The 12,651-nt window shown below is 35.4% G+C and overlaps 1 protein-coding gene across 3 annotated transcripts in view; it reads left to right on the top strand.

Moving 5' to 3' along the window:
• LOC103476244 (rho GTPase-activating protein 7) overlaps positions 1–12,651 on the top strand; it is a 114,511-nt gene that overhangs the window by 94,702 nt on the left and 7,158 nt on the right. For all 3 annotated transcript variants that reach the window (XM_008428442.2, XM_008428445.2, XM_008428444.2), the window contains exons 10-14: positions 4,745–4,907; positions 6,169–6,367; positions 8,256–8,469; positions 11,399–11,513; positions 11,601–11,786. In XM_008428442.2, coding sequence (XP_008426664.1) covers positions 4,745–4,907; positions 6,169–6,367; positions 8,256–8,469; positions 11,399–11,513; positions 11,601–11,786 — 877 coding nt within the window. The remainder of the gene's footprint in view (positions 1–4,744; positions 4,908–6,168; positions 6,368–8,255; positions 8,470–11,398; positions 11,514–11,600; positions 11,787–12,651) is intronic.

Raw genomic sequence — 12,651 nt, 5'->3', positions numbered from 1 at the left:
AATTATGTACATATGATGAAAGCAAAATGGCAAAGTGATAAAGGATGAAACATTGGGGAGAGAAATTCATGTTTATTTTAATAAAAAACTTCCAGAGCTCACATCACTTCTCTCCCGTTTATTCTGTATGGAGTGAAAATAGTCTCAAAATATCTGTGTGTGTGTAAAAAGATTTGTGTGTGTAAAATAATTTGTGTGTGTAAAATGTTTTGTCTGTGCGTAACAGGATTTGTGCGTGTGTAAAAAGATTTGTGTGTGTGTAAAAATATCTATGTGTGTGTAATACTCAATTTGTAAAACTTAAAAATAAAATAAACCTTCTCCTACGCCTATACATGTTGAAAAAGTACACACAAATCACCTGGTACACATACACAAAACTGCATTTACATACAAATCCGGTTACGAGTGCACAACTATTTTTGAGACTCATTTCACGCTTCGGGGAAGCTCCCAGATTTGTGTGTAGATGGTGCGTTTACATGCTAGTAAAAGCTGGGACATCTGAGTTTTGCTCGGAGTCTAATGTTTTTATCCTCTGAACGTTTCTCACTATGCTTGTGCGGAAGTGGCAAATACGCTAGTTCGCTGGAAAACGGTAGATCTCAGCACTTCCTTATAATATCCTTAAATTATTTATAGACATATTGTGCGTTTTTGAACGGTACAGGAGACTAAGTGGTCTGAAAAAGGACCACTGGGTGGCGGAATGGTACGCTGGCTGGAAAAATAGCCAGGCAAACATGAGGAGTTTACATAGTGTCTTTACTTTAAAATCATTTTGGTTTACATTTGTTGAAAGTAAATTACAAATATTTAGCCATAGTTTGACCACTGCTTTATGACAGAAAAAAAGTTTGATGTCACAAATATATGATTTTAATAGAGGCATCATTCAATTTATACTGTAGAAAGAAGATGACAAAAGTATTTCCTGAATTAACTTTAATGGACAGAGGACAGATTAAATATTTAAGATTGCAACAAATCTGTTGAATCTTTAACAAAATAAGTTCAGATTAACACGGGTGGATTCACAGCTACCTAAAGTTAACAGTGAAATGTCTTAAAACTTACATGGATGTTGAAACATTGACTATAATCAATTAAAAGAAAACACCAAAAAGATGTGTATTCAAAGAAGACCAAGGCAGATTGAGGAGACACCATAACATCTACCAACAGAGCAGGTTAACTACTGTAGTTTGAAAGGCTTCTTGGTTCAGTCGACGGCTCAGTTTAAAACTTCAGGTTTTGGTGTTGAACCTCCTTGAATCTCAGCTGCTGATTGTCTGAAGATGCAGAGAAAAGTACAAATAGACAGTTAGTGTTAGAAAAATTATGTTGATTTTCCTGATCAGCTGATGCACTGACAGACCTGACTGTGAGAACATTACTTGAATCATCACAATGTATGTAGAATTTTTTCTTTTTATGTTTATCAAATGTTTTACATTAAATGTTTTGCTGTAAAGGCTATTTTTGCAGTGGTGCTATAAATGCATAAAATATTTATTTTCTTTATGTGTTTATTAGCTGTCAATTGTGTCAAAATATCAATTGAGAAAGAAATTTACTGCTTGTGAAAATCTAAAACATCTGAATATATTTTACCATCTACATTAGTCAACATGAAATGAAGACAAACAGGAACAGCAGACGAGGTATATATTTGTTTAAGGGTCAATGAAATGGGGTCCAGACAGAAACACAATTTAATCTAAAGAATCTGGAGGATGTGTCACCATGAAACATTTTTACATCTTTTACAAAACTCAGATGTCCCAGCTTTTACTAGCATGTAAACGCACCATCTACACACAAATCTGGGAGCTTCCCCGAAGCGTGAAATGAGTCTCAAAAATAGTTGTGCACTCATAACCGGATTTGTATGTAAATGCAGTTTTGTGTGTGTGTACCAGGTGATTTGTGTGTACTTTTTCAACATGTATAGGCGTAGGAGAAGGTTTATTTTACTTTTAAGTTTTACAAATCGAGTATTACACACACATAGATATTTTTACACACACACAAATATTTTTACACACGCACAAATCCTGTTACGCATGGATAAAACATTTTACACACACACAAATCATTTTACACACGCACAGATATTTTGAGACTATTTTCACTCCATAATTCTGCACTAAAGTGACAATTTATGGTCTTAATGAGATTTGTGTTTTGCGTCCTACACAATAAAGACAAATTCATTCTTATTAATATTAAATAAACATCCAGAAACTCTACATGTTTGCTTTGAAGAACACTTGTGTATTTCTGGACACAACCTGCTTACTTTATGCTTTAGAGGAAAACCAATTAGATTTTTGTACACAGTGTTACGCTCAATGAGATAAAGCTCAATATGGGAAAGAGCATTTAAACAGAAACTCCTCCTGAAATTACTCCTCATAGATATTCGTCTTTAATTTTCAGGATCAGACGTGTGTTTGGAAGGAGATGGAGGAAAAAGTCAGAAAAATACTAATGATTTGGCTCCTTTACATCACTTCTGTTTTATATTATTGACTTTATTACATCCGCCTCTCGCCCGGAACGTTAGCTGGAGATGGGCACCAGCAACCCTCCCGACCCCACTGAGGGACAAGGGTGAAAGAAAATGGATGGATGGACTTTATTACATAATGAGGCTTTTAGAGAAATCATGTCCTCTAAAGAAGACATTAAGGAACAATTTATAGAGCAAAACAGCAGGTTTTTACAGGTACAACAAAGTAAAACCTATTTTTCCTCACATAAAATTTGAACACTATATTCCTGTGTCTCAAAATGGATTACATGAAAATGTTCCAACATCTCCATTTTTATCCCTATAGTAGGAGAATCCAAAATTATGAAAAAAAAAGTCATTACATGTGGCAAAAGAATTCTCATAATAAATTAACCAGCCAATAAGTCTAAATTTAAATATGAATTATGTGTGGAAAAAAACATAGAGGATTTTTATAAAACTAAGGTAAATATGTGGATTATAATGCTTTTTTGTAGACATTGGCCTAGCTTAGTTAGCATGGGGATTGGAAATTGCAGGTAAGCTATCTAAAAAATGTGAAAATTACAACTATCATAGTTCCTACATATTTACGCTAAGACTTAAAAAAATGGGATAGAAGACAAATTTAAGCAATCAGAATATGATGCTTTAATAAGTTTTAGCCAAAATAAGCTAATTTCTTGCTAGTTAGCATGCTATCTATGTTAAACCTAACAAAGTCTTGGCAGTTTAATGGTGAAATATTTATTTATAAACTCCATGACCACATTCAGTACACTCGCACATAATTTCAAACCCCTGCTGCTCTTTATATAAGGTGAGCACAGACTGAAAACAGACAAAGATATTTTGTTCATGTTTTACAACTTTCCACCTGGATAAGTTTCAAAGAAAATGTTAGCATTTTGAATCTTTTGGAAAAAAAAAAAGTAAGTAAACAGTTTCCCATTGTCAGTTTAATTTAATCCATTCTATCCACCATGTAGATATAGAAGAGAAATCTAGACTAAGTTATAAAACTACATCAGACTTCACATATTCACAAGTGGCCACAGCTGCACCACAAATAGCTGGAAACTGCTAACTGACCTAAAGGGTTACAGCTGCTGAGGTTTCAGTTTTAATTTATAATATTTAGATTATCTTGATGTTCACCAAGATTGCAAAAATAAAAAGGCTTTTTATAATCCCACATAGCAATATTAACATTTTTGGTGATTTTTTTGGTTTCTAGAACTCTTTATCTATTTTAATCTATAGAAATCCAAAAGACATGGAAGATATAGTAAACAAGCATTCTCCCTTTGTTTGCTTAAAGACAGGAAGTTAAGTTAATTGCATTTTTTATATCAACAAGCAGGAGATTTATAGGTATACTTCTAATTTTTGGACTTCAATTAAATGACAGTTGAATCTAAAAGTAATTAAAGTGGAAAATGAAAACATTAATAATAAAAGTGTCCCTTCAGCACTCTTTAGCTTAATGTTCCTGCAGAAAAGGAGGGGGGGGGAGAAATCTCAATGGTTGAACAATCTATTCAAGTGTTATCATTTCAGCGTAATCACAGATCCCAAAGTGAGAACTTAATGATTAAAAATTCAGCAATTAACTGCTGATTGGGACAAAGCGTGGCACTCTGAGGCACTTTTCCTTGGAATAGCTCATTTGTTTCCGAGAGCCACTCTTGGATGTCATAGAAGAACCGGTGGGAGTAAAAGAGAGACGGTGCTTTGGAGAAAGAGCTGACAACAGAAGAATTTTTTTTTCTTTTGGGTTGTTTTAGCAAATCATAATGGTGTGTTTTTTATTAATAATTTAGGAAGCCTTGGGGAATACTCACCAGCGGAAAAGTGGACCAGATCTGCCCAAATCCATGAAGGCATTCAAAAATTGTAGTCTCTTTGATAAATGTCCATGTTTTTCCTCCAGTGGTGATTAGAGCAACACACACGTCTCAGAGATCACTGGGGAGTTATGTAACCAAAAAAAAATTTATTTTGGCTTTTCCTTCAAAAGGAAATGGATCCAACAGGCTGCCAAGCCGAGCTTTTTTTTTAAACTTGACTTAAAGAGATTACGAATTCCCAGATCATTTTCCTAACAGCTTCTCAGTCCCAATTAATTTCCATAACTTTTCCCTGTGCACATGTACACACTGTTGGATCGCTTTCTCATTCATCTCCGAGGATTACAGGGTCTAATGGGGCCTCTGGATTTTGCAGGACTGTTCCCAAAACTCTGACGAAGACCAAGATGACAGCAGAGGTGAAAGGTCGGCAGGTGTTTGGGGTTCCTCTGCTCGTCAGTGTCCAGCAGACAGGAGAACCACTTCCTCCCTGCATCCTCAGAGCACTGGTCTACCTGAAGACTGAGTGTTTGGACCAGGTAAATACCAAAGACCAGTAAAAAGTTTCAACAAAGCTTTGAGTAATATTGTTTTAGCAAAACATCTTCAATTATTTTCCCATTGCTTTGTCAGAACAAAGAATGGAGAACTGGGCCAAATCCAGTAGTGGGCACCGCTAACCTCAAAGCACAAATCATAAAACTCAGTTTGGCTGAAGCAACACACCAACACAAATAGCTGATGCGAAAACAATTCAATTCAAATTACATCTAATGAAGGACTACAACCCTTAAGCATCAGTTTACCTTTGACATAACATACACATTTCAGAATTTTTAGATATTGTATAACTTGTTCTCTACTGTCTGTTTTTTTGTTCCTGTATGTTTCTTGAAATAATCAACTAACTTAGTAATCGGTTAATTACCGATTACTAAAGGAACAGTAATTAAGCCAAAAATGTACAAAAAATAGTTACATTTTGCATTTAAGATGAAACAAAAACTTTTGTCCGTAAATATGTTTCACCCAAAAGTCAAGTGACCTAGATTCAGCTTCGCCTAGTTCAAATTCTGCAAATAAAAAAACATTTTAAAAAATTCCAATTAAGTACATTTTGCTTTCCAATTATTAATTGATTGATCCAAAAAATGATCAGCAGATTAGCTCTACTATGTATTGACTGCATGATAAGTCATTTAGAAAGGGCTGAACTTAGAAGTATTGTTAGAAGTATGTTTTTAGCTGTAGCAGCATCCATTGATCAAGCCTTCATTAAAGTTCATGCTGTTATTGCTTTTAAGACCATGAAATGTTTATTTTCTTATTTTAAAAAGGGAATTAGATTTATTTGCATATTGTAATATATTTCTAATGTATAAAAAAGGGTTACATGACAACTGTGCTGATTTCTTTTATCCAATTAGTCATCAGAATAATTGATAGATTAATCAATGACAAAGGTAATCATTAGTTGAAGCCCTAGAAGCAGAGGAAACGGAACCACCGTGTAAAGTCTTCAACCCCTTCAAAATAAGAGCATCAAAATAAACATCTAACAACTTGAATTAACATTAGATAACCGAAACTTCAACACAGATGTCAAACTTTATTAATGAAAGTTTGCAAAACAGCCAAGTAATTAACACTTTAGAATTCATTCGGACGAATTAATTTAGGGGAAGCTAAATGTGTTCAAAGTTATCAAAAGCACAAAATGAAAAATGAGTGCATTAATGGAAGTGTGCAAATTAAAACAGTAACATTCTTGTTGTTTTTTGAATGTTTTGTTTCTGTCAGTTGGGTCTTTTCCGGAAGCCTGGGGTGAAGTCTCGTATCCAGTACCTGCGTGAAATGATTGAGTCGGATCCAGACAGATTTTCGTTCGAGGGTCAGTCAGCCTTCGACGTTGCCGACATGGTGAAGCAGTACTTCAGAGACCTACCTGAACCCATATTCACCAGCAAACTCTGTGAAACCTTCCTCCACATTTACCAATGTGAGCAGAAATGTTTTTAACTTGACTTTTTTATTATTTTGGATCTTTTTTAGTTGAGAACCAAATGTTTTACTTATGTAGGTTGCAAAAGAATAAGGTCCAGTTTTTGAAAAACAAGTGTTTTCTGCTGTGAAACAGGATTAAATGTAGAGATCATTGTCTGTGTTTGTAAAATAAGTTGGGATTGTTGATCTCAGTATATAATAAACATTAGATCCCAATTTAAGTATGTTATTTCTGTGGCTTTTGTCTTGGTCAGGTCTCCCTTGTAAAAGAGATTTCTGATTTCAGTGGGACTTTCTGGTTAACTGAAGATACAATACTAGCACACAAATTAGCTAACTTAGCCATTATCTGGCATAACTGACCACAGATGGCAAAATTGGTGCTGTCAGTATGATATGTGAACTGTTTGCATCAGTCATCAATAAGGATAGCTGCAGCTATCCTTATTGATAGGATAGCTGCAGCTATGATAGGTTATTGATAACCCATTGCACCCATAGTGCAATGGGTTATCAATAAATTTCCAAATACTTTTTGCTTCCTCTAAAAAGATGATGCTGAGTAGCAAACAACTTGCTTTATAACAGCAGGCTTCTATAACAAGCTCTGCTCTTACATTTGTTTTAATTTGCTAAATTAAAAAAAAAATGTTAAAAATGTCTCGAGTAAAGTCATTGTCAGAATAAGGTGTCCATCAACAGCAATGTGCAGCCTAAGGTGGCAGTTTTGGTCCAATATCCATCCAAGAATGATGCCCGTATCGGATTATATCGAATCTAGATTGGATATTATGTTTTGCCTTACATCCAGTAGAAAACATCCATCCATCCATCCATTTTCTTCCACTTATCCGCGATCGGGTTGCGGGGGCAGCAGCTTCAGAAGGGAGGCCCAGACTTCCCTCTCTCCAGCCACTTCTTCCGGCTCCTCCGGGGAAATCCCAAGGCGTTCCCAGGCCAGCCGAGAGACATAGTCCCTCCAGCGTGTCCTAGATCTCCCCTGAGGCTTCCTCCCGGTGGGACGTGCCCAGAACACGTCACCAGAGAGGCGTCCAGGAGGCATCCTGACCAGATGCCCGAGCCACCTCAACTGGCTCCTCTTGACGTGGAGGAGCAGCGGCTCTACTCTGAGTCCCTCCCGGATGACCGAGCTTCTCACYSTATCTCTAAGGGAGAGCCCAGCCACCCTGCGGAGGAAACCCATTTCGGCCGCTTGTATCCGTGATCTTTCGTGTATCTTTCGGTCATGACCCAAAGCTCATGACCATAGATGAGGGTAGAAAACAAATTTGGTCAACAGTAGAAAACAGCTTTCCAGAAAGGTTTTGTTGAACCAGCCTGCTTTTTCTTTGAAAACTATGAAGTTGTTCCACATGTAAATAGGTTTATGAAGATGGAGACTATTTACTTTTAATTTGAGTAAAATGATTATGCAACTATTTTTAGTTTATCTTTTAATTGCAACACTTCTAGTTAATTTTCTTTAATTTCATAGTAAATAAGGATATTTTATCCAATGATCTTTAATGAAAAGCACTTTGGTGCAACCAAATCTGCTTATTTTTAAAATGTATTAAACTATTGAAGGTATTTTCCCAAATCCTGCTCTTGATAGACCAAATGTGTTTCTACTTTTATCAATAAAGCCCAAGAAATGTTGAGGACTCAATGACTTGCTTTTAAAAAGCAAACAGTCTGATTAGATAAAGGAGACAAAGGTTTGGCTACATATGCCTTTCCTGCAAAAATCTATTTACTATTTGGTTATTAAATTTGCATGCCTAGTTTATTGTTAGATTAAAAAATATAAAAATATGTGTGTGACAAACAAATTAAACCAAGTAACTTTGTACATTTACAAATCAAAGCTGTTTTACTTCCAGACTTTCCGAAGGACCAGCAGCTGGTTGCGGCTCAGGCGGCCATATTGCTCCTTCCTGATGAGAACAGGGAGGCTCTGCGGACACTACTGTTCTTCCTGCGAGACGTCGCAGCCTGTGTGGACGAGAATCAGATGACCCCCACCAACGTGGCCGTCTGTCTGGCGCCGTCTCTCTTCCACCTCAACACCATAAAGAGGGAGTCCAACACAGACAGGTGAGCAAAGACCACAGCTGCTGGGTTTAAAGAACAGAACACCGGTTCTACTGTTTAACCTGGTGCACAGTGCAGATTTTTTTTTATTTTTTTTTTTATATTTTATATTTATATTGCTAACTTACTTCTGTGGCATCGGACTTTCCTTTATTTATGTAGTTTCACGAGAAACTAAATTCAGCAGGCAGATTGTGTTACCTGGTCTGACATTAGCAGCATCTCCATAACGTCTCCTTCCACCTCTCTTAATAGAGAACATCTGGTTAAATTTCAAAATAAGAGCATCAACATAAATGTTTTAATAGCTAATGGTAGAGATGTTTACAAATAAGTAGGGCTGAATGTTTATATTTTGCCATTACATTAAAAACTAAATCCTTTTGGTTACTGAAAAGATGTGAAACTGACATAAGTAAATAAAAACTATGATGGAGAATTAGGGACATACTAAGAAAACAAAAAAATAAACACAATTACGAGAATAGTAATTATATTAGCAACTCAAATATTGTAATATTGTAATGTAATATTATGACTTATTTTAGTAATTTTATGACTTTGTTCTCATAATTTTATTTTTATAATTTTTTTCTTTAGTATGGCCCTAATATAATAATTTAAAGATTTTAAAAACGACATAATTCATAAAATAGTGTCATTTAAACATGTCTGTAGATAAAGAAATTGTACTCTTAACAATTTTTTTTCCAACTTCTTAACAGTCACCGAAGGGGATTTTTGTAAATTTCTGAAATATTTCTGCTGCTGGAACTAGCCAATCAGTGCTTACTCTTTAGAAATTCCCACTTTGAGTCTGCAGAGAGCCCCCTCTTGGGTGTGGGGGATCTGATCTACATTGTCCTGTTACATAAGTTCCTACAGTTTTATAGTAGCTCTGCTGTTTGCTGTTGCTTCAGGTTTATCTTAAAATTAAACAGAAGATGAGAGAAACTCAAGAGTTTTTTCAAGTCAACAAAATGTTCATTTTTCAGCTTAAGTTCATTATTATTCATCTGTGATATGAATCTGAAACAAATGTTAAATTACAAATTGGTGAGGCACTAATCAGTTAATTCTATCCAAAAGAAAGAGTATTTTTGTTATTTAGGCCTAACATCCTGTTTGGATCTTTGTTTTTTCACTGTTTAAAGTGCTTATTTTCACCTTTAGCTCTTATTAGTGACATAAACCAGATTCTTTTTTCTGCTTCTGCTGCGTCAGAAGGAGGTTCTGTTTCCGAGTGGTTCCACTCCCATGAACCGTATCAAATCTGGACCAGATCCAGATCCAGCACTGACCTCAGTGCTTCAAACACAAAGTTGTTGGCTCAGTTCACACCGAGAGAGAAAATTATATAACCTTCACAAATTTCCATCTGGCCTCAATTTCACCCCCTGATATGAGAGGAAATATGTGCCAGTCATCGTCTTTGAGCTAAAATGGGAATAATAGAAACAGAGAACTAACGGGTGAAATGCAGATATTCAGTTAGACTTACTGGACTCAACATAGTGGTGAGTAGGTTAGCAGCTTCCTAGTGTTCAAATATTGATGTCTGTTTTAATTTCCCTGAAAAACAAACTCTAAAATAACGTTTCTCAACGGGGGCATTCAGAGGATGGCAGGGGGCACTGGTGGAAATTTTTACAAAAGATTACTTTTTAATCGTGAGTTAGGTTGTGCAATAAAATGGTTATAGGCTTACTAATGTCTTCTATATGTCAGACCAGAATTCTAAAAGTTATTTCTAATTTTGGGTTTAAAGCTTTTTAGCAACACTAGGCAACTAAAGAATGAAAGTAATACTAGTATTAAGAAGCAATGTGTAAACTTAGTTTATTTGTAAAAATAAAAATATTTTGTGCATGTATTTTAATTTTTCAACTTTGAATCAAATAATTACTTTAGTTTACAAAAACTAATATATGAAATAAGAAAAAATGAATCACATAAAAAAAAATTTTGTTGTTGTAAAATGGAATCAAAGCTTACAGGTCAGTACAGTATTTAGCTGTAATGATGGTTTAATAGCAATATAAATAAAACCATTACTATACTGAGATTGAACAGTCTGTTTCATTCCATAAGTGCCTCCTGGATCTAATTAGCATCATACCTAAATTTACTTCCATTTGAAATGCGATGTTCAATGAATAATTTCTAATTAATTACATATCTGATTTACAGAAAAAACAAGTAATTTTGTACAAGTCGTTGTAAATTAAAGCATTAAAGGGTTAAATTTAAGACCCTTTAATGCCTTTAAAGGATTACGGCAATAAAGGAGCTGTTGAGTATCCTTTATTAGTTTCAACAGCTTTAGGGTCGAGTTGGTTCATTTCTTCGTTAATAAAATTAGTGCTTTTAAACTCGAACATTAAAAATATATTGCAACCTAATGTGTTCTTTTGAAATTAAAAGGCTTGTTACATTTTCTTTCTGTACTTTTTATGTAATACTTTGAATTGTATAAGCACTGCAGAAAAAATATAACAAACAGAATTTGTTTCCCTTACCACCTTCATCCTTCTCCTCATATCTGATTTCCTCTTCACCCTTTAATCACCTCCTTTTCCAGCTCTTTGTTTTCCTTCCTGGTTTTTCAACTCCACCTCTTCCTCTCTTTCCATTTTGTGCCTTACTAATTTAACCAGCTGCCTCCCAGCTGGTGTAGTGTAGCTGCTGCTTGTCATGATGAAACTCTGATAAACCAACAAAAACTAAACAGAAATTTCTTCACATAAACAAGATTCAACATGAACATTTTCCAAAGTACAAATTTAAATCCTGGTTCTGGTTGAAATGCTAAGGTTCACTTCATACACATTTCTAACAGTAAAATTTGAGCACTTTCCAAGCATTTTTAATGTAAGTTTTCAAACTTTGATCCAGAACCACATTGAACTGAGGTTCTGTATTGTTGCTGTAGATCGGGTCACAGGAAGTACAGTCTGGGTCGACCGGACCAGCGTGACCTCAGTGAGAACCTCGCTGCCACTCAGGGACTATCCGTCATGATTACAGAGGCACACAGACTTTTTCAGGTACTCCTCAGCCGCAACAAGATAAATTAAATTTCAATTTGATTTTACAACAGAAATGTTTCTGAATAAACTAAATGCATTCTGCAGCTTCCAGAGTTTTGGCCTGGACAGAGTTTAATAGAGGATTGGTCTGAAGGAGGCGATGAGGATCTGGAGGAGAGAAGAAACCGTCTGCAGCAGAGAACGCAGCAGCTGCTGAGCGATGCTCAGGAGAAGAGCGGAGGCTGGGAGAACCATCCGGCCCTGCAGGGCGTGGAGCTGGCCTTCAAGAAGGTGAACAGACAGGAGGAGGCCATAACAATACAAGGACAAAGGCTCCTCAGACAAGTGGCAGCAGAAATTACCAAACACATTGTGAAACTTCGAGTCGACAGCACTCTCCTAAGGAGAGAGAGTTGGAAATATTTTTTTCTTAATTTTTTTTCCAAATATGCTTTTACATATTTGTTAAAACTGTCATCATGTCATGAGAGTAATATGCGATGGATAATCTGTGAAAAGATTAACCTTTTTTTAGAGTTTCTATACTGATATAACTGATTAACGATTAATCAATTAGTAAATTAGTTGACAATTATTTGAGTAATCCATTAGTTACCATTAATCCAATTAATTGTTTCATCCCTGAAGCATCTAAATCAGTGTTTCTCAACCTTTTTTGGGCCAGTGCCCCCCTAGCCTTCATCCAGGTCCCTCACCGCCCCCACCAAAGAATTTGCAGGCTTCTTTGCACTGACCATTATTTTATCATTAATATTACTATCACTATTGTAGATGTTTTGATTTTTTGCTTGTTTCTGTATTTATCATCAAAAATAATTTCCCAGAGAACAAAAAAGTCATGGGAATAGAAATTATTTTCACAGGTGTCTACGGAGACAGAAACATGGATTATATCTTTATATAGACCTGTCTATTGATTTATAGATTAATAGTTTTACTGGACAGAAATGACAAAGAACAAATCTGGTTCTTATTCAAATCCTAATGAGTCAAATTGAAAGTGTCATGGAGTCATCAGCCTCATGACATTAACACTGACATGAAAAATAATATTGAAGAAATAAATATATAAAATCTAATTAAAAACATAAATAAGTGATCAGTTCTTTACTGTTATGGTCTGTAAGATATATTT

The sequence above is a fragment of the Poecilia reticulata genome, linkage group LG14 (genome assembly GCF_000633615.1).
Source record: "Poecilia reticulata strain Guanapo linkage group LG14, Guppy_female_1.0+MT, whole genome shotgun sequence".
NCBI lineage: Eukaryota > Metazoa > Chordata > Actinopteri > Cyprinodontiformes > Poeciliidae > Poecilia > Poecilia reticulata.
Note: the sequence above shows the minus strand (reverse complement) of the source record. Positions and strands in the feature narration are given on the sequence as shown.